This window comes from Neofelis nebulosa, chromosome 8, assembly GCF_028018385.1.
Source record: "Neofelis nebulosa isolate mNeoNeb1 chromosome 8, mNeoNeb1.pri, whole genome shotgun sequence".
Classification (NCBI taxonomy): Eukaryota; Metazoa; Chordata; class Mammalia; order Carnivora; family Felidae; genus Neofelis; species Neofelis nebulosa.
Genome location: NC_080789.1, coordinates 47,295,774 through 47,315,362, shown reverse-complemented (window position 1 = coordinate 47,315,362; position 19,589 = coordinate 47,295,774). Strand labels below are relative to the sequence as shown.

Below are 19,589 nucleotides of genomic sequence, written 5' to 3'. Positions count from 1 at the left end.
CTCCTCCAGAAAATATTTTCTGATTCCAAATCCATTTTACTTTCATATCTGAGTTAGTGGTCCCTCCCATATACATCAGGGCACACTGTGTATAGTGTAAACACCTGTTTTGTGGCAGTTAAAAAAAAATCTATACTTCAGCAGAATAAGAGAAGGGAAAGTATTCTAGGTTGGGAGATGGATATGAATAAAAGTTCAGGGACAGATTTGGAGAGAGGACCAGGGAAAAAAGGAAGATTGTTCAATGAAGCTGTGGGGGGAAGCAAAGATTAGAAGAATCTTTTGGGTCATGACAGAGAATTTTAAAAGACTAAACTGTGATTGGATTTAATACTATAGGACAGTGATTCTCAACTCTGGATGTACCCCTAAAAACACCTCGAGAATTTTTAAAATCCCACTGGCCATGAATTGCCTGGATTCAGACTAAGTGACAATTTCTGGGTAGGGGACCCAGATTTTAAAGTTCCCCAGGTGATGTAAGCGTTAGCAACTACTATAAGAAGTGGGAAATAATTGGTTGAAAGTAAGAGTCAAGAAATTGAATCATTATATTCTTCATTATTTGTGATCTTGGGTAGGTAACTTAATTCCTAATGTTCTTTATCTGTAACTTTGTTGGATGATCTCTGTGGAGACTTTCCTATTTCTAAAATCCTTTGATTTTAATGAAGGAAAATGTATAACAAAATTATGTTGTAGGGAAGATTAATCAGCTAAGTGCAGGGCAGACTGGAGGTAAGAAGATATGAGGACAAATTGGAGGTTAGAAGGTGGTTATTCATTGTTAGTGTGGGCAGGACAGTGAGTTCCTAGGAGAAGCTAGTTGCTTTGGAAATGGAAAAGGGGGCACATTAAGCCCTCTTGCACCAATTAATAGATTTTCTACCCTTTCCTTAATAAAGATTTCAGGAGACTTCATTTAAGTGTGAGTGTTCAAGGGTTTGGTTGCTATGACTAGTTTTTTTTCTTGTAACTTGTATTATTAATATTTGTTTTTAGCAAAATATTGAATAAAGGATGGCATATTTTGCCATAAAGTACTTAACGGATGTGCTGTTAACCAGTTTGTGCAGTGGAAATAATTCATAGAAACATTTCTTAGATCATATTCTCTTGGATTTCTGAAAAATGATCAATAAAAAATTGAATTCATTCTCTGTTTAGCACCCTGCCAAATTAGAGGTAGGAATCTACTTGGAGTATGTTCATATATTTCTCCTAATACTGTATTATTCTTTATTAGCAATTTGTCAAATTGAAAGAAAAATTTGATTCAGAACTATAAAGTTTTTAACTACTTTTTAACTTTTTGTTCATTCTTTTATACCTCATAATATTTTTTACCTGTTGTAGTTATTTTATGCCAAATTTTTTATGAGATCTTTTTTCCCCCACTTTTTCTTTTAGATTACACATCTTCTTGGTATAGTATTTTGGAGAAGTTTTTTTTTTGTGATTGTTTCTAATTATATCATTAAAAGAGTAGTTTTCCCTCTTTGACCTTACCCAGTTGTAATTGACTCACGTTACTCAAATTTAATGATTTAGTATATTTTGTTTCCTAAAAATAAGTCTTTGTATGTTCTTATTCAGTGATACTCTTTCTGTTTTAAAAGAATTCAGTTTTTAATTGAATTTGAAATAGCTTGATTAGTAAGTTATTCAAAGCTTGATGATCCAGTTTGAAAATGATGCACTCCTCTTATTTTTCATAACAACCTCGTTCAAAAAAATGCAACTCAGATTGATTGAACTTACCTGTTTTATGAAATTCAAGAGTGTTAAAGGAAAGATAAAAGTAAACACTGATCTTTGAGTTTATGTCATACTGTCTTCCTCCATTCTCAGCACTATAAATTAACTTGTGTGCCAGTAGCCAGTCAACTAAATAAATAACCATAGCCATTCTTGTTTCTGTCTCCAAAAGTTTTTTGGTAATGTTCAGATAATCTGTAGTCTCTAAGATATTTCTGAAATTCTAAATTTTCATAATACAGCATAGAATATGTATATGAAGGATTGAAGTAAACAAATCTTAATGAGTCTTTAGTAAGGTATACTGATTATTAGAAAAGAGCCAAAGGATACTTGATTTTTTTAGAAAGTGTATGTTTATTTATAGTGCTGAAAGTATAAGAGTGAAAAAGAAAGGGAAAGTAAAATTAGAACTAAAACTTGACAGGTATAAAGACAGGAAGAAAGAAGATGGAGGGAAAAGACGAAGGGATGGGGGTTTAGAAAAATTTTGAAGAGAGGTAAATATTTTGGGGGGGGTAAGGCAAAAGAAAACAAAGTAGAGGTGTCTCAAATTGGTAGACACTCACAAAGAGTGTTCACTTAGTGTTATACTGGGCTCGCATAGGGTTTCCATGAAGAACGCTAAGAGTTAAGAGATCTAAATTCTAGTCTTGGTTCTTTGTGTCACCTTGGAAAAGTCAGTTAACTCATCTGAGCTCAGATTCCTCATCTGTAAAATGCGAACATTGGACTAGGTGATCTTTAAGGTCCCTTCTGGCTCTAAAATTGTGTAATATTTCTTGGTGGTCAGTAATTGTGTGAAACACATTCCTGTTGTTAATTCACAGCTATTGCTGATTTTAGGACAGCATATTTGGGGAGAAGGATGTAAACTCCCTGAGGGTAGGAGCCTTTTCTGTCTTGTTCACTGCTGTATCCCCAGCAGCTAGCACAGTAGTTGGCACATAGGAGGCACTCAATAAATGTTTGCTGAATGAGTGATATGAAAAGTATCACTTTGGTGGTTCCTTATGGGAGCATCTAGAGGGCCTAGAGGGAAACTAGAGTGGATGAAGAGAAGGAAAAGACTGATTTCTTCTGAAGAAATCTTATATGGCTGATTTTTAATCTCTTGTTTTTCCTTATTTTATCCTGATTCAGAGAAAGTGTCTGCAGCTAGCGGTATATTAATGGTCACAGAACTTTTAGTGACCAGACATACATATGGTGAACTACACCAACATATAATCTAAGCCAGTTAGTTCCCTTCATGTCACCTAAAGAAAAACAGAACCAGCCTCTGTTCCTCATGGAACCTGTCTGAAAAGAGTACACATAGAATATATTGAGTTGGATTTATTGGCTTCATTCACTTGGGAAGCCAAGTTAGGCTATAAGCCAAGTACTGAGGCCCCCAGATTCCAGTGAAATCTTTGTGATCCACTGGTATCCTTGGGATAGAAGATAGTACATTGTTACGCCAAAGATAAATTTTGAAAAAGTTCTTGAAGTAAAACATTCAGAAAATATATTTACTCTAATTTTTTGGAGGTTATAGTTTCAAAATATTCAGGCCCTTGAAATTCTGGCTCCTGAAGTTAGACCAAAAAGGGAAGAAAAGAGTCACTTTAAATCCCTAGCACTAAAGCAATCTGTGTATTCATTAGCTCTCTCCATCTTATCACTTTTATTTAACTTCCAGTTCAGAGTAAGTTTAGTTGACTGACAGGCAATTTCACAGCTGACTAGAAATAGAAAGCACCAAAAAGTGTGGGTCAGGAAGATGGAAGCATTCATAGGCAGATGTGATAACTGGTGACAGCAGGACATCCTTAATCTGAATGGGGAAAGGGCAGAGAATCTAAACACCTAGAATATCAGATATCCCTGATAACTTCTGAATCATTAAGAAATTAATAATTTATATTTCACATTAACAGAAGTTAGGAAATCTGTCAGACGTTTCTGAAATAAGTTTATCCCAGTTAATTTTTTCTGTTTTGTAGCTAAATGCTAAAACTTCAGTAGTCTGTAAAATGTACCTGTTGGAATACATGCATCCTTGCATCTGGCCCCAGAAGTACGAGATAATTATATACAGGGTCATTGTACTTTGGAAACTTTTAAATGTTTTAAATTCTTGTCTCTTATATCAGCTTGAGTTTTTTTTTTTTAACAGTTGCTGACATTTTATGTTAGATTTGTAAAAATTGTAATGTTGAGAAGTATGTATGTATAAATAGTAGAGATTTCTTAAACGCGTTTTAAAAGGATCATATAAAAATTAAAGCTACATCAGCAAGGTGGGGTTAAATGTCTGTGTTCCTCAGTTTTGATTTAAAACATAAAAACATAAAACTGCAAATTTCTTAAAGCCATATTTGTACAAAATGTTTTTATTGAGACATAAGTCATCTAATTTGTTAAAACCTTTGGCAGACGTAGTCTATTGTAAAATAGAAATATGAAAGATACAAATATGAAGGCGATATCCATTCATAATATTAAATTTCAGACTAGAACCTTTTTGTTAAAATCAGATTCCATTTGGAGTGAATTGAATATATCCATTTAAAACTTGCATATTATATTACATGTTAGGTCATTTAAAAATGTTTTAAATTGCCAACTCCAGAAGATGGATAACAATTTCATTCCTGATGGCAATGAATTTCCTTCTTCTGAATTTTTTTAATAGGTGCACTAGGCCTTCCAATGAGGGGGATGAGCAACAATACCCCTCAGTTAAATCGCAGCTTATCACAAGGCACTCAGTTACCGAGCCACGTCACGCCAACAACAGGGGTACCAACAATGTCACTTCACACGCCTCCATCTCCAAGCAGGTATTTATTGATGGACCAGAATATTTCTCAAAATGTATCTTTGTAGAGTAAGCAACTTTCTAGTTTTTAATTAGATAACTAATTATTTGATTTTTCTGGTTCAGTGCCTTTCACTGAGGAAAAGAAAGTTAATACCCTGTGCTCCTTTTATTTCATTGCAAATTGATAAGTATAGTGTAAGATGTTCTTATCCTGCATCTAGCATACTGGTTGTCAGCTGGGTGGGTATCAAGGGTTAATCACCACCTGGGGAGCTTTATCAGAAGCCAGCTCTCTTCCTCAAAAGACGATGTGTAATTTAAAATCATTCCTCAGATAATTCTGATTATTGCTCCCTCAACACACATTCATTGTTCTAGTGAGTAAAACAAAACAAGATTACATAGATGATGCATATTAGCACGAAGAGGATAGAATGGCATACATTTTGAATGAACTTATTTTAAATGTATGTGTGAAATACATTTGTATTATTCTATATCATAGTCACAGCAATAATTTTCTCCTCTTAAATATCACCTTACGTTAGTTCTGCCATAATTTACCCAATTTCTTGTTGGTTTTACTTTTCTTTTCAAAGAGCTAGAATGACCAGACAAAATAAGTAATGAAAATTAGCAGTGTAATTTGAAAGTGTATTTGAGGTTCTGGGGTCAGGCTGATTGATTATTTACAGAGAATTTTAATGAGTGATTGTAGAGAGCTTATTTAGTATAATGGACTTCTTTTTCAGGGGTATTTTGCCTATGAATCCTAGGAATATGATGAACCACTCCCAGGTTGGTCAGGGCATTGGAATTCCTAGCAGGACAAATAGCATGAGCAGTTCAGGGTTAGGTAGCCCCAACAGAAGCTCGCCAAGCATAATATGTATGCCAAAGCAGCAGCCTTCTCGACAGCCTTTTACTGTGAACAGGTAAGATGTTTATTGATAATGTGTATAATTGTCTTTCTGGGTGTTTTCAGATTTGCCTTTTCGTATTCAACATTCTGTTTCTTGAGTCTTGGCTTCTGTCTCATAAGTATGTTTCATCGTATTTTTATGACCAAAGATTCTCTTTCTGTTACACATTACAACTTTAACCTCCCCAAACTAAAGGCATGTTCTTTTGAAAATCAGTTTGATTGTAGAAAGCACATTAAAGCTTTTTGATGCTGTTAGAAAAGAATTGTTCTTAAGTTGCCACCAGGCAAATTTTTATTGATAGGTCCTTCCTCTGTTAAATGAGGCTGGCCACTTAATGTGGTAAGAGTTCCAGACTTACGAATAGTACCAGGGATGTGTTTGACTATTACTGCCTTGCTTCACTTATGCTTTGGTTCAGTACCTTTTCAACTAAAACTCAGTTTGGTGGTTTGGAGACTTAGTAACCAGAGACTTTTTAAGACTACATCTACAGTATTTGAAAATAGTGTCATGTCCTGGGGTTTAAAACAAGATGAGCTGTGTACTTTACACACCTTTTTGTACTGTCCATTTGCATGTTTACTATGCAGATAATAATGACATTATGAAGACCAGTTGTCCATCTTGTTAAGATTTTTAAGCTGTTCAGATAATTTATATGAGAGTGATGACTACAGTATAAGGCTTTGTATCTTGCAAAAATAGCATTTAAGTCTGCCATTTTTTTTAAAAAATGGGGAACTGTGGGAGGAAAAAGGATCTTGACCTATTTGCTATCATCTTACCCATTTAATTCACTTTATCTGTTACTTGTAAAATCTGGATTCAAATAGGTTATTAGCACATTTCCTGTTTGATCTTCATCCCATAAACTCCAGTTCTTTTATTTAGATTTATGAGTATTTCTCTTAATAATTTTACTGCTTTTACTTTTTTAAAAAAATTATTATCGTAAAGGGTTATCAAAATTCTTATCTCCTTGATAGCTTCCTAATCATACACTTCTTGGGCTTTATCACATCTTTTCTTACAGTATTGTTCATTGAATGTATGTTTATATTTTTGCCTTTCCATATTTTTTCACATTTTAATTGTTTTTTAAAAATACATTGCTTATAAATTGTCAATGAAACATGGGTTTCTAAAACCCTGCTTACTAGTTTTGGTAAATTGTATTTGTTACAGAATGTTTTCATCCCTTAGTACTTATTCAATGTGTGAAGGTACCTAGGTCACCAACATTGCTCACTTGCTATGAAACAAGTATTTTTAACAGCTCCAGATTTTGTGAAAATACTGTTTGGCCATAGTTGCTTTTACAGATTTAGGTGAAAAAACAAAAACAAAAAACCCTGTCATCTTCAAACACTTTAACCCTACTCATAACACTGATACACTCTTTTATCAGATTATTTGATGGTAAAGATGCCTACTGTCATTGTAGAATTTGCATTAACAGCTCTTTTTGACATTCTTAATTACTTCTGGCCTTGCCTTAAGTTCAGACTTGTTTTTGTTTTCTCATGTTTAGTAAGGCTTGTGCAAAAAAGGGAGGCGTTTGTAACTATTTACCATGTACCAATTGTGCACTGCTTTAGAATGGAGGGCACTATGGAGAGATTTGGTTTTTCTTTTAAGTAGCTGAAAGATAAACTATATTTAGATAAGAATGATGTATTTTAGAGCACTAAATTCAGTTAAAGAAAAACATCGCTTAATTCAGGTAAACTAAACCTTTATTGAGTGCCTGTTGTGTATCCTCCTGAAGACTAAAGGCAGAGGATGCCAAGATGACTGTGACACAGACCCTGTCTATGAGGAGTTTATATTCTAGTTGGGAAAGACTGTGTTGTATGAAAGAAGATCTTTTATGGAAAGCAATAATGGCACACTTTACCAGTAGTGGAAGGAGAACAAGTATTCAGGAACAATAGTTTTACACTAAACTACATGTTTTTGAGATCAGTTACTTCTACCAGTGTATCCAGTAAGTTGGTTCTCCAAGCACATCAAATAGTGCCCTTAATCTCTGTTTTCCTCCAGACTTATGTGTACATTCTTTGCTTTTTGTTTTTTAATTCATCTGTTTAAGACGTTATGGTTCTCAGTTAGTCATGGAGGGACTTCAGGAACATTTTCAAATAAAGGTTAAACTCAGAAAAATGAAAGTAGTGTTTGTTTTTAAACATATTGTTGTTTTATATGAGGAGGTCAAAAGTATACACTTCTGTTTTTCTTCATCTGGAAGTTAGTGTTCTCTTACTGTATATCTAAAATTATTTTCTATGTACCCAGTATGTCTGGATTTGGAATGAACAGGAATCAGGCATTTGGAATGAATAACTCCTTATCAAGTAACATTTTTAATGGAACAGGTAAGCTTATTCTGGAGGTAGTACCCTATAAAAAATATGGTAGATCTTTGAAATATGAAGCAATTCAACATACTGGTCTTAAAATATTAATAGATTTTTGTGTTAAACTGGTAGAATTTAATTTAGTGAGAATTTGACAGGAATAGGGTTTAATTCAAGTGAATAGTTGAGAGATATTTAAATATATTTTTTCACTTGATGTGGTAATAGCATAGTGTTATAACTTCAGAATTATTTCCTTAATACCTAGAGAAAGCCCCTGAACATTACCCTAGTCTGTATTTATGCTTCAGAATTTGTTTTGCTTCAAGAGCATTTCCTATCCTCAGTCCTGTCACTACCGTCTAATTTAGGTTGAGTGTTACAACATTCTGGTTATAGGGACCCAGATTGAAGAAACCTTTAAAATTTTATTGGAGCACTTAACAACTTTTTCTTAATAATTTTCATAATACTAATTTTGGGATTTAACCCTTGGATTTTTTATCCAGTTTTATATGTAAAGTTCAGAATTTAATTACAGAGAAATCTGATTTTGAATTCCTGCAGTCCATTGGTTTCTTTCTTTTATCAACTGCTTCAGAGAGAAGAGAACAGGAGGCTTAATTGCTATTCTGCTTCAAATTTTACCCTCTTCCATCCTTGCCTCCAGACCCTTTCCAGAGAAAAATAAAGGACGTTGTTACGGTCATAGGAGCAAAAATGAATTGATCATTCAGAGAGAAATATATGTGAAGGAAGTGGAAGGGAAAGAATGATCAGTGAAATGAAGCATATGTGGAAGCATCAGACAAGATTTAATAATGAAATGTCATTTGGGACTATGAGCTTTTAATTTTATGTGGTATTATATGTGTAGCAGCATAGATTGATCAAATTAGACTTTAAAATTCCAAAATGTAGCATTTAAAACTTACAGTTTTATGTTCAAGGTGTTAAAAATGATATGAAGTACCATATTCCCACTGTTTCTGAAATGTTCCAATTTTTTCATATTTTATTATCTCTGAAATCAGACTATGTATCGTAGTTTAATTGGCAAGTTATTTTTTTTTTCCTAAATGGACCATAAAGTAACAGTGTGTCTGACAATGCCATCTTATATTCTGAATTACGCTTTTCCACACTTCCATAAATTTTAAAATTATTTTTAAAATTCAGTTTTAACTAAACTTTAACTATTTTTAGGAAAATTGTCTCCAAGTCTTTACCTAAAAATTCAAATTTGGGGGTTTATTAAGTATTTTTTAGGTTAAAATTCTCAGATAGCATGGCAATTTTAAATTCCATCTTAGAGGACCTGAAGATGTGTATTGAAAGTTAATACATATTCAAAGTTTTTGGTTAATTTGTAACTATATAACTAACTATAATAGAATAATTCAAGAAAGATAACTTTTGTAGATTGAAACACTATAAATTTGTCCTGTTGGTCTTTTTATGTAGTAGTACCTTTTTTAAATTAAAAATTAATAAATTGCTGTTTGTTTAGAAACAGTGGATATGATTTTATCATTTACTCTTCATAATTTTAAATTATAACCTGAGTTGGATTGTTATGAGAGTGTGTTGTTTTTCTGTCAACAAAGTAATCTTGAGGTAATTAGTTTCTGAGATTTTTCTAGTTATGAAACTTGGAGAAAAATTCAAAATTAACTGAAAGGCCACATAAATTAAAAATGCTATAAAACATGAAAACATCAGATGAAACAAAGTTTTTAAAAAAACCCTATAGTTCAGGCTAAAACTAAGGTAGAAAATTAAATTCTTCAAAAATTAAGCATATAAGATTGTAAGTATAATAGAATAATAAAAGTTGAGAAGAATAAGGGGATGATTAAAATTGGCAACATAGAGGGGCCCCTACCTGGCTCAGTTAGTAGAGCATGCAAGTCTTGATCTTGGGGTTATGAGTTTGAGCCCCATGTTGGGTGTAGAGATTACTTAAAAATAAAATCTTTAAAAAATAGGCAAAGTAGAAATATTAGGTTAAATTTCAGGCTGATCTTTTTCATTTAAAATGAACAAAAATTAATTTTATTCATTTAATATATTTATTGAGCGCCTACTGTGCAATAGGTAATATAATCTTCTGGGCTTTGCATCATATTCCCATGCTTCCCAAACTCTTGCCAGACATGGGAACCCTATTTATATTGTGTCTACCCCACCTGGCTATACTCCCCAACTGCAGAAACAGACACACAGACGCTTGCACACACATACGTGTGTATGGGACAAGTAGATCACAGGACAGAAGTCCTTAGAGTTTCTGCTCCCACTGCCTGTGTTTCAGATATGATTCTGGTCATTTGCAAGAGGCACTGTCATTATCACACCTGTGTGTAACTAAAGCTCCAAGCATCCAGATACTACCTCTGCTTTTGGATATAATGAAAAGAACAGTTACATCACGATGGTCTCTCTCTTGTTAGCTAACAAGAGAGCTATAACTTTAGAGTACCCTCCTTCACAGGGGAAATAATGTACCACGTTAACTCCTTATTGTCTATCTTAAGTCTCTAGGATTTGGGGTTTTTATTATGCTAGCTGCATATTGTTTGCTGAATTATTCATGAAATTCTTTTGCATGAAATAAGTCCACAAGTGTTTAATGTACACTTATACATACTTAGTACAGTGCTGTGTCTTTAGGAAGAACGTACTGTCATTTCAAATTATACGATGGTTGATGTTTAATAATCCCTTTAAAATGTTTGTACAGAGTGCCTGGCTGGCTCAGTCAGTAGAGTATGTGGCTCTTGATCTCTGGGTTGTGAGTGCAAGCCCCATGTTGGGCCGAGAGCTTATTTAAAATAAAATAAAATGTTTGTAGAACCAATAATGTTCTTTCTCATTATTTAGATGGAAGCGAAAATGTGACAGGATTGGACCTTTCAGATTTTCCAGCGTTAGCAGACCGAAACAGAAGAGAAGGAAGTGGTAACCCAACTCCATTAATAAACCCCTTGGCTGGAAGAGCTCCTTATGGTAATTAAGCTTTCTAATAATGGCTAATGGAAACTTTTCCAATTGTGCACACACACACAGACATACACATTTGTGTACATATGCATGTTCATGTCTGTACACACACACACACACAATATGTTTTCTAATCAGAGTAGCATAATTTCGTCAAAGCTGATATATGCAAAGTGCATTTTCCTTCCAGAATACCATGATAACAAAGTTAGATGGGAAACAGTTTGTACAGAAACCCAAAAGGAAATGTTCATTGGTATTCAGAGGTTTTCTTCTGGCATTTCTGCCTTAAGTGTACCATAATGATTAAGGTGCCTTTTCTCTTCTTAATTCATCACACATTTTTGAAGAATACATTCCTACATTCCTGGTGATTAGTAATGACTGACCTTACATTGAATATTTTTCCTAAGCCAGTTTCTCAATCTCCACACTACTGACATTTGGGTCAGATAATTCTTTGTAAATGGGGAGGGGGGGGGCTGTTCTGTGCATTAGAGAATGTTATAGCAACATCCCTGGCCTCTGCCAACTTGATGCCAATAGTACCTCTCCCCACCATCGTTTTGACAACCATAGGTGTCTCTAGAAATTGACGCATGTCCCATGGGAGAAAAAATTGCCTTCTGTTGAAAACTGCTCATAGGGTCATGGATAGTTCATGTAGACTCTTGGTCACAATTAAAGCCATTTCTCACTATCTCTAATAATTAAGAGATTTGGCTAAATGAAAAGGAAGGGCGTGAAATGTGTGCAATAACAATTTAGACGTGAAAATTATGTAACAACAATGTAGCCATATTCTCTTTACCCATTGCACATAGTTGTTTCCTTTTGGGAGAATCTGATAGAGATCAGTAGCAGAAACAATGAACTTAGAAGCATCAGTTCATAACTTTTTTAAGATAATGGTTTCTCCCATTTTCATCCAAGAAGGATTTCTGTGCCTTTCAGAATATGAATATAAATAACAGTGTGTGGAGAAGGGAGAGTATATATTGTTAGTATTCTAAAGTTTCCAAATTAGTCTTCCAAAAATAACAAAAAAAATGATCTGCCCTGGAAGTTGAGTACCTAGCTACTTGATTCTCAGTTCAGACTCTAATGTTTTTAACCTTTCCTCATAGGTCCATTTTTTCATCCCTTTAATCATTCCCGTTGCTCTCCTTGGACCAACTCTAGTTTCTCCATATCGTTCTTGAATTGTGGAGCCCCAAACTGGATATTGTTCTCCAATAAGGGCCTGACTAATGCCAAGTATAGTGGGAGGATTACTTCCCAGTTCTTGCATGTTTTACATCTATTACATGGAGTCCAAGAAAATCTGAAATAATATGGAGTTGTTTTATAATTGATTGCAATTTGCTCACTCTGTAAGTCACTTTCAAGTAGAATACTGACATGTTCTTTTAAAATTTATTTTGTTCATTTGTATTTGACAATTAACTGGTGTTTATAATAGCTAGTCAAATATTTAAGTCAAGCTTTAAACCAAAAATTTTAATAACTATTACCAATATCAAATTGTTTTTAAGCATCTATATATGACATTAGATTTAGAATTATAGGATTACCACTTACTTCCCTTGTATTATTTTGTATATTGAGTTATTAATCAGTATATAAAAATATAGTTCTTCATTATTATCCTGAATACTAATTTTTTGAAGTGTGCTTTCATAGTGTAATAAAAAATTCTTTTGGTATGTTAGTATGAGGAAACTTTAGTTTTTTTATAATTTGTAGTAAAATAGCATAAATATGAATTAGAATTTTCTGGATTATTTTCATTACATAGTGGGAATGGTAACAAAACCAGCAAATGAGCAATCCCAGGACTTCTCAATACACAATGAAGATTTTCCAGCATTACCTGGTTCCAGCTATAAAGATCCAACGTCAAGTAATGATGACAGTAAATCTGTAAGTAACTGAGAATTATGTGTGTGAGTAATGTAGTTTTTTCCCTTCAGACTTCTCTTGTATTAACAGTTTTATAGACTATATTAAGGACTTACTAAGTACTGTTACAAAATTGTTTATCTTGAATATCTGTAATAATCTAACTTCTGAAGAATGTGGAAAACCTTTATAACTTAGAAGATAGCCTATTTTTTTCCTATTTCGTATAGGTTTGCAAATTTCTGTTGAACTTCTCAGAGTTAATTTAGACTTTTATTGTAGTCCCTGTCAGCTGGATCCCATGAAGTTTGATATTATAGCCTTCTAAGGAGCTGTGTTTTTCTTGAGTAAGTTTTCTCCTTGAAGAATCTTTATACACATTTTTATTCCTGTGTTGATTCAGCCAACTCAGCTTCCTCTTTCTGACTTAACGAATGTGTTTTATTTCTTCCACATTTCACTGAAAATAGCTTTTAATTTTTTTTTTTTGTGATGGGAGTTTGTATGTATTATTAAAATAGTTGATAAAGAAGATTACTGGGTAAGAATTAAATATGAATTTTAAAAGTTTATATATTCTAACTTATCCTGGAGGTTTTTATGATGATATCATAGGCAATGTACTGTAATATTTCTCTTCTAAATTAAAGTGTTGAAGAGTGAAACTTGAAGTATATCCCAAAGCATATAGTTCTGAGATAAAGATTATTTTTCTGTGACTGAAGATCTGAGATATATAAGAATATCTTTCATATATTTTTGTCCTTTAAATACACAAATGTGTAAAATACAGGATTTATTTGTAAACCGTGGGACAGTTGTGGAAACAAAAAGTTTCATGTAGAACTTGAAAAACAGGTAATAATATACTACCAATTTAAATATAATAAAGAATGAATAGAAAGGTAACTAATACGTGTACTCAATTTTTGCACTTAACAAATTTTAATGTCACATTTAATTTTTTCCATGTTAGAATTTGAATACATCTGGCAAGACAACTTCAAGTACAGATGGACCCAAATTCCCTGGAGATAAAAGTTCAACAACGCAAAATAATAACCAGCAGAAAAAAGGGATCCAGGTGTTACCTGATGGTGGGACTCTATAAAATATGTCAAAGATATTATAGAATTCGTTTCTTTACTTTTTCCTTAAAGATAAAATTACTATGTTCTTCTTATCCAGGTCGGGTTACTAACATTCCTCAAGGGATGGTGACGGACCAATTTGGAATGATTGGCCTGTTAACATTTATCAGGGCAGCAGAGACAGACCCAGGAATGGTACATCTTGCATTAGGAAGTGACTTAACAACATTAGGCCTCAATCTGAACTCTCCTGAGTAAGTTTTTTTCTTTTCTTCCACATTTGTGTATAATACTTCCTTGTGGATTTCCAGTTTTTAATTTCATGTGATCACAGTGTATTACCTGCAGCCACTCGTTGCTGTTCTCTCTTGACTCTTTGGATCATTCCCTCTCATGTTAGCTCCTGGATCACTGTCATTTGACAGTATCATTCCCTTATAATTTGGCAGTTTCAAAATACACATATTTGATCTTCCAAAATCCTGAGATCTTGGCTCCTTGAGTTTCTCACCTCCAAAAGTCTTAACCCTCCACCATATCTCAGCTACTTACAAAGTTATCCCTTTGACCTTGGCATTATCAGTAACTTCAGTTTCCCTGTAATTTTAAGTCTCTGCTCCCATGCCACTTCCCGTTTTCCGTCTTTCTCCCTCTAGTACTGACTCCAATAATCATTTGACTCCTTGGGATCTTCAGTCTATTGATTCTTCCACCTTTTACTGTTCTTCAACATCCTTCTCTTCGCCTGAGAAGATTTCACTTTCTTCTTACCCAGTTAAATTCTTTAGCCTTTCGTAATGGCTTTTTACATACACGCTTGACTACTTTGCCCCTCTCTTACTTTGTCGTGATTTCATGGCAAAAACTACAACCCTGGTTATACTTCAGTCATTCCATTCTTGATCTGTGCTATTGAACTGGTTAAAGAAAAGCACACAACTTCACTGCCTAGTCCTCACTTCTAGGAACCTCAAAAGCGGGCTCATAATTCTGCCACCCATAATTGTAAGTGGCGTGCTTGGTCCCTTCATTCTTTTGCTCTCCTATGCAACTATTCCACGCTCGTTTCTCCTAACATCTGATTACCTTTTTCCCAGTCCTTACTCTCAGATGGAGACCTTGCTTTTTTTTTTTCTTTCCTGAGTTTTTATTTAAATTCCAGTTAGTTAACTTACAGTGTAATACTAGTTTCAGGTGTAGTAGTAAGACCTTGCTTTTTTAATTTCTACTTTCCTAAGAAAGCTGGAAGTAATCAGAAGAGAATGTCAGCATAGTCCTACCACCAGATCTAACTATCTGTTACCATCTGCACCCACCTTATTCTTGTCTTTCACCCTGTTGATCCATGCTTTCTACTTAAAGTCTCTCTTGAAAACTCAAGGACATAGCTCTAACAATTTTTGCACATTGTTGGATCATTTCCGTCAGCGTGCAAGTAATGCTATTACTTCCTCTATGTTAATAAAGTACATTCTTTTTGTCTAATCTCTTCCATGAATTACTGCCTTTATTTCTTTATTCTTACTTTTTGAAGAGCAAAACTCTTTTAAAAAGCCATTTTTTATCTTCCATTTGTCTTCTCCCATTCTCTGTTAAACCCATTTCAGTTAGGATTTTGCTCCCTCACCCTTTCACTAAACCTGCTCTCATTGATGTCATGAAATTCAGTGGTCTCTTGTAGAAACTTGACCTGACCTGTGAGCAACGTTTGACATAGTGGATTCATTGCTTCATGCTTCTCATTGCTTTTAACTGCCAGCACCCTGGTTTGAATCACCATCCTTTCTTTCCTAGATTATACCATCAGGCAGTCCCCAGGTGTCCCTGATGCTCTGTGTGCCCCTCACAATCTCTTTATGTAGCAGCCAGGACAATCCTTTCTGAATAAGTTAATCCTTTGCTCAGTGCCCGGTAAAGGTCTGTGGTTTCCTTATGATTAAAAACCTAAAATCTTTACAGGCCTACTCATCTCCATAGGCATGGTCTGTCTCTCTCCTGCCGCCACCTCAACAGCTTCTCCCTTTGTTCACTCTGTTCCAGTTTCACTGACCTTCACTGGCTTGGCTGTACCTCAGACATGTCAGTCACATGCCCACCTTAGTTTTGCTAAGTTGCTTAATTTGCTCTAGCAGTTCCCTCAGACTAGAATAGTCTTCTGCCAGGTCATGAATATGGCTGACCCCCCTCACATCTTTCGAATTTTTGTTCAAATCCTATCCTATCTTCTAAATGGAACCTAAGCTGGCTACCTAATTTAATGCAACTGATATCCCCTCCTTACCCCTCCACCAACACAGAATATTATTTATTATGCACCTCCTCCTAATCCACCATCCTAACCAGAAAGTAAATTTCATGTTGTCAGTTATCTTTGTTTTGTTCGCTGATGTATCTCAAGCACCTGCAACAGTGTCAGGCATGTAATAGGCACTTAGTAAATATTTGGTGAATTTGAACTTTTGTTTTTAATACTTACTGATTTTTTCTGGCCATGTAAATGGGAAAGTAATTTTACTGGGGGCATAGTATTAATGAATTTAAAGCATTCTGAGTTGAAGTTACGTATATATGTGAATATATAACTCGTAACTTAATGTAGACACGAAAAGAAATTAGAAGTAAAGATACTCATTTTACTTTTGAAGTCATTTTTCTTGATTTCCTGAATAAAATTAGAAATCTTTGATTCTACTTTGGACTTCAGAGTGGTTTTTTTTTTCCCTCTTATTCAGAAATCTTTACCCCAAATTTGCATCACCCTGGGCATCTTCACCTTGTCGACCTCAAGACATAGGTAGGAGAATCTATTTGTGTTCAGACCTTTTAAAAATATTTTTTAAACTGAGAATCAGTTAATAAGGCTTTTTTCATTTTATTATCCAGACTTCCATGTTCCATCTGAGTACTTAACGAACATTCACATTAGGGATAAGGTGAGTGTAGTTTATTATTCTCCTCAGTCAGCATGAATGTATCTATTTTCCAGGCACTGTTTTTCAGTTTAGACAGCATAAAGTCTTTTGAAATAATTAGCAGTGATCTCAGGGGTATGCTTTCATGTTGCCAATTCAATTATAACAGTTTTATTTCTATTTTAATGTTTTGATGAGAATCCTGGGTTATATTTAAAGAATATGTTTTAAAAACAAAACAGTGGTAGGTCTGGTCAAATATTTCTCAGAGTTCTTAATAACAGGTTATAACCATGGTTGATGAGAATCAACTATTTTGGAAAATTTGATGAATTTCTTTTTGATATTCTCATTTTATGCCCTTGTATCAATAAGAAATATATTTTTACAAATATTACAGTGTTTTCAGTGGAACAGTGTGTACATTTAAAAGCTATGACATTGGCTTTAAAATTTTTTTTAATTACCTAAAATTCTAGCTATAAAATAACTATTAACAGATTGAAGTTTTAACTTTTTTTTTTAATCAAAAAAAGAAAATGGTAGATACTCTTGTTGAGGGGAAAGAACTAAAATGTTCATTTCTGTTAGAAATTGTATCCCTAGATTTTGGCGTTGAGGAAAGATACGATTTATTAAAACTTACGTGTTACACATATGTATATAAATATGTATTGCATTATATATTTATACATAAATATAAAATATTATATATATGTGTGTGTGTACACACACACACACACACACACACACACACACACACACACACAGGTGTTCTGTGTCTGTACCATGCAATTGCATGGTCAAATGGATGTTGATTTTGTGGACAGGCAAGTAAAGAGATATTTCTCAATATGTCTCAATACTTGAATAGATGGAAGACAAGAAGTATGGGATAGAGCTTATTTTTTCTGTTTGTGGATCATGTGATTTTTCTGCTACTTCTATCATAGGGCTTTTTTGCTCCAATTACCTAAGGGCTCCAAAGCCTTTTCTTACGGCAATTTAAGAAATACTGATTTGAGAGAATTTGTCACATTAAAAACTGCTGCTTGAATGGGGATAATATGGAGAGGAAAATTATATTGTAAGAATGTATAACAGTTAAATAAACATTTAGATGCAGGATTAGGTGAAGAGAGAAAAGTTTTTTCATTTTGGTGAGAATAAAGGCTTCTCCTAACACAAGAGTTGGAGTCTATTAAACTCAGTGTTTTAGAGTTTGGTTGGTGGTTAATGTTTCTGCTTTATGGAGGGACATGTGAAGCAATCATCTTTTAGTCATCCATTTAAACAAAATAAAGAGCTATCACTTTATGATTTTTGTATTTACCATATGTGATTTGGTAAAAATACATAACCAGTTTGTGAATCACTGTCAGATACAGACTGAGCTAACATTTCTTACAGGTTTCCTATGTATCAGGTCCTCTTTAAGGTGCATTCGTATACAGGCACTTTATCAATTTTACTTACATTCTTAGTAACCTTGTAGGTCTCATTTCTCCATTTTATGTGGAAGTTCAGAGACCTTAAATAACTTGGACATGGGTCATATTAGTAAATAGTGGAACCAGGACTTGAATATAACTCCTGCATCTCTGAGCATCGTGTTCCACTATTGTTACTGTGTTGGGTATTAATAAACCCTCGTGTAAAACAGCATTTGGTCTTGCTGAGAAGTTTTTATATAGCTTTTTATTTTATTATTATATAAACAGATGTACCAGAAATAGTTGTTAAATGACTCTAGTTATTTAAATGATAAAACTCCCCCTTAGGATTATAACTACCTATGAAATCATGTAATAACAGTTATCTACTACAGAGAAGAGGGTTTGTTTATCTTGTTATTTTTACTATCGTGATAGCAATGTTAGGGTTTTCAAACTTATTTTACACTTCAGAATAATTGATTTCTCTTTTCCAGCTGGCTGCAATAAAACTTGGCCGATACGGAGAAGACCTTCTCTTCTATCTCTATTACATGAATGGAGGAGACGTATTACAACTTTTAGCTGCAGTAGAGCTGTATGTTCAAAGTATTTTCAAACACTTTTGTATTATAGTGGATCTTGTTTATTCTGAAAACTTTTTTTTTTAATGATGGCTATAGTCTGTCTTTTGTTTTTAAAGCAGAAATATTTCCATCAAGAAATAATTTGTTTTTACATTTAGTAAAATAAAGTTAATTTAGATTGAAAGTTTATATTGCTATGGTTTCATAGTCATTGTATACATAAAAGGAATTATTTCAGATTTAAATAATCCTAAATTTGTAAGAAGACAGGATTGACTTCATTCATGAATTTGGTGAATCTGATTTTTATAAATATGTGAAGTATAAGATCTGGTCGCTTCCTAACTGTGGCTCATCTTCTTATGGAACCACATAAGACAATGAATTGAATGACAATTGAATTTCATTTGACAATGAATTTCATCATTTATCTGTTGAGTATTATATGGGCAAGGCACTGTGCATATTTCTTGTGTGTTCTGAAGTATTGATAAAGTCCACATTCATTATCAGAAGCTTGTTGGCCAACTTAAATAAATTAATGTTAAGTAGTTGGCCCATTGGATACATCTTTTTTCCTGAGCATTTCTGTTTTTGCCCGATGCTCTAAGAATAAAAATTGTGTGTCATTTCTCATATGCCCAATTGGTAACATTTTGTTACCAATGGACTGTTATTATAATCATGTTTACTTGAGTGAATTGTTAGTTAAAATTCATGATGTTATGGGGCACCTGGCTGGCTCAGTCGATGGAGCAAGTGACTCTTGATCTCAGGGTCCTGAGTTCAAGCCCCATGTTGGGGATAGAGA

The 19,589-nt window shown here is 33.8% G+C and overlaps 1 protein-coding gene across 5 annotated transcripts in view; it reads left to right on the top strand.

Moving 5' to 3' along the window:
* CNOT2 (CCR4-NOT transcription complex subunit 2) overlaps positions 1-19,589 on the top strand; it is a 128,178-nt gene that overhangs the window by 99,908 nt on the left and 8,681 nt on the right. For 4 of the 5 annotated variants that reach the window (XM_058682147.1, XM_058682148.1, XM_058682151.1 and 1 more), the window contains 10 exons: positions 4,439-4,586; positions 5,320-5,502; positions 7,789-7,868; positions 10,734-10,859; positions 12,652-12,776; positions 13,732-13,852; positions 13,944-14,100; positions 16,579-16,640; positions 16,730-16,779; positions 18,689-18,789. In XM_058682147.1, coding sequence (XP_058538130.1) covers positions 4,439-4,586; positions 5,320-5,502; positions 7,789-7,868; positions 10,734-10,859; positions 12,652-12,776; positions 13,732-13,852; positions 13,944-14,100; positions 16,579-16,640; positions 16,730-16,779; positions 18,689-18,789 — 1,153 coding nt within the window. The remainder of the gene's footprint in view (positions 1-4,438; positions 4,587-5,319; positions 5,503-7,788; positions 7,869-10,733; positions 10,860-12,651; positions 12,777-13,731; positions 13,853-13,943; positions 14,101-16,578; positions 16,641-16,729; positions 16,780-18,688; positions 18,790-19,589) is intronic. The other variant, XM_058682150.1, reaches the window with a different exon arrangement.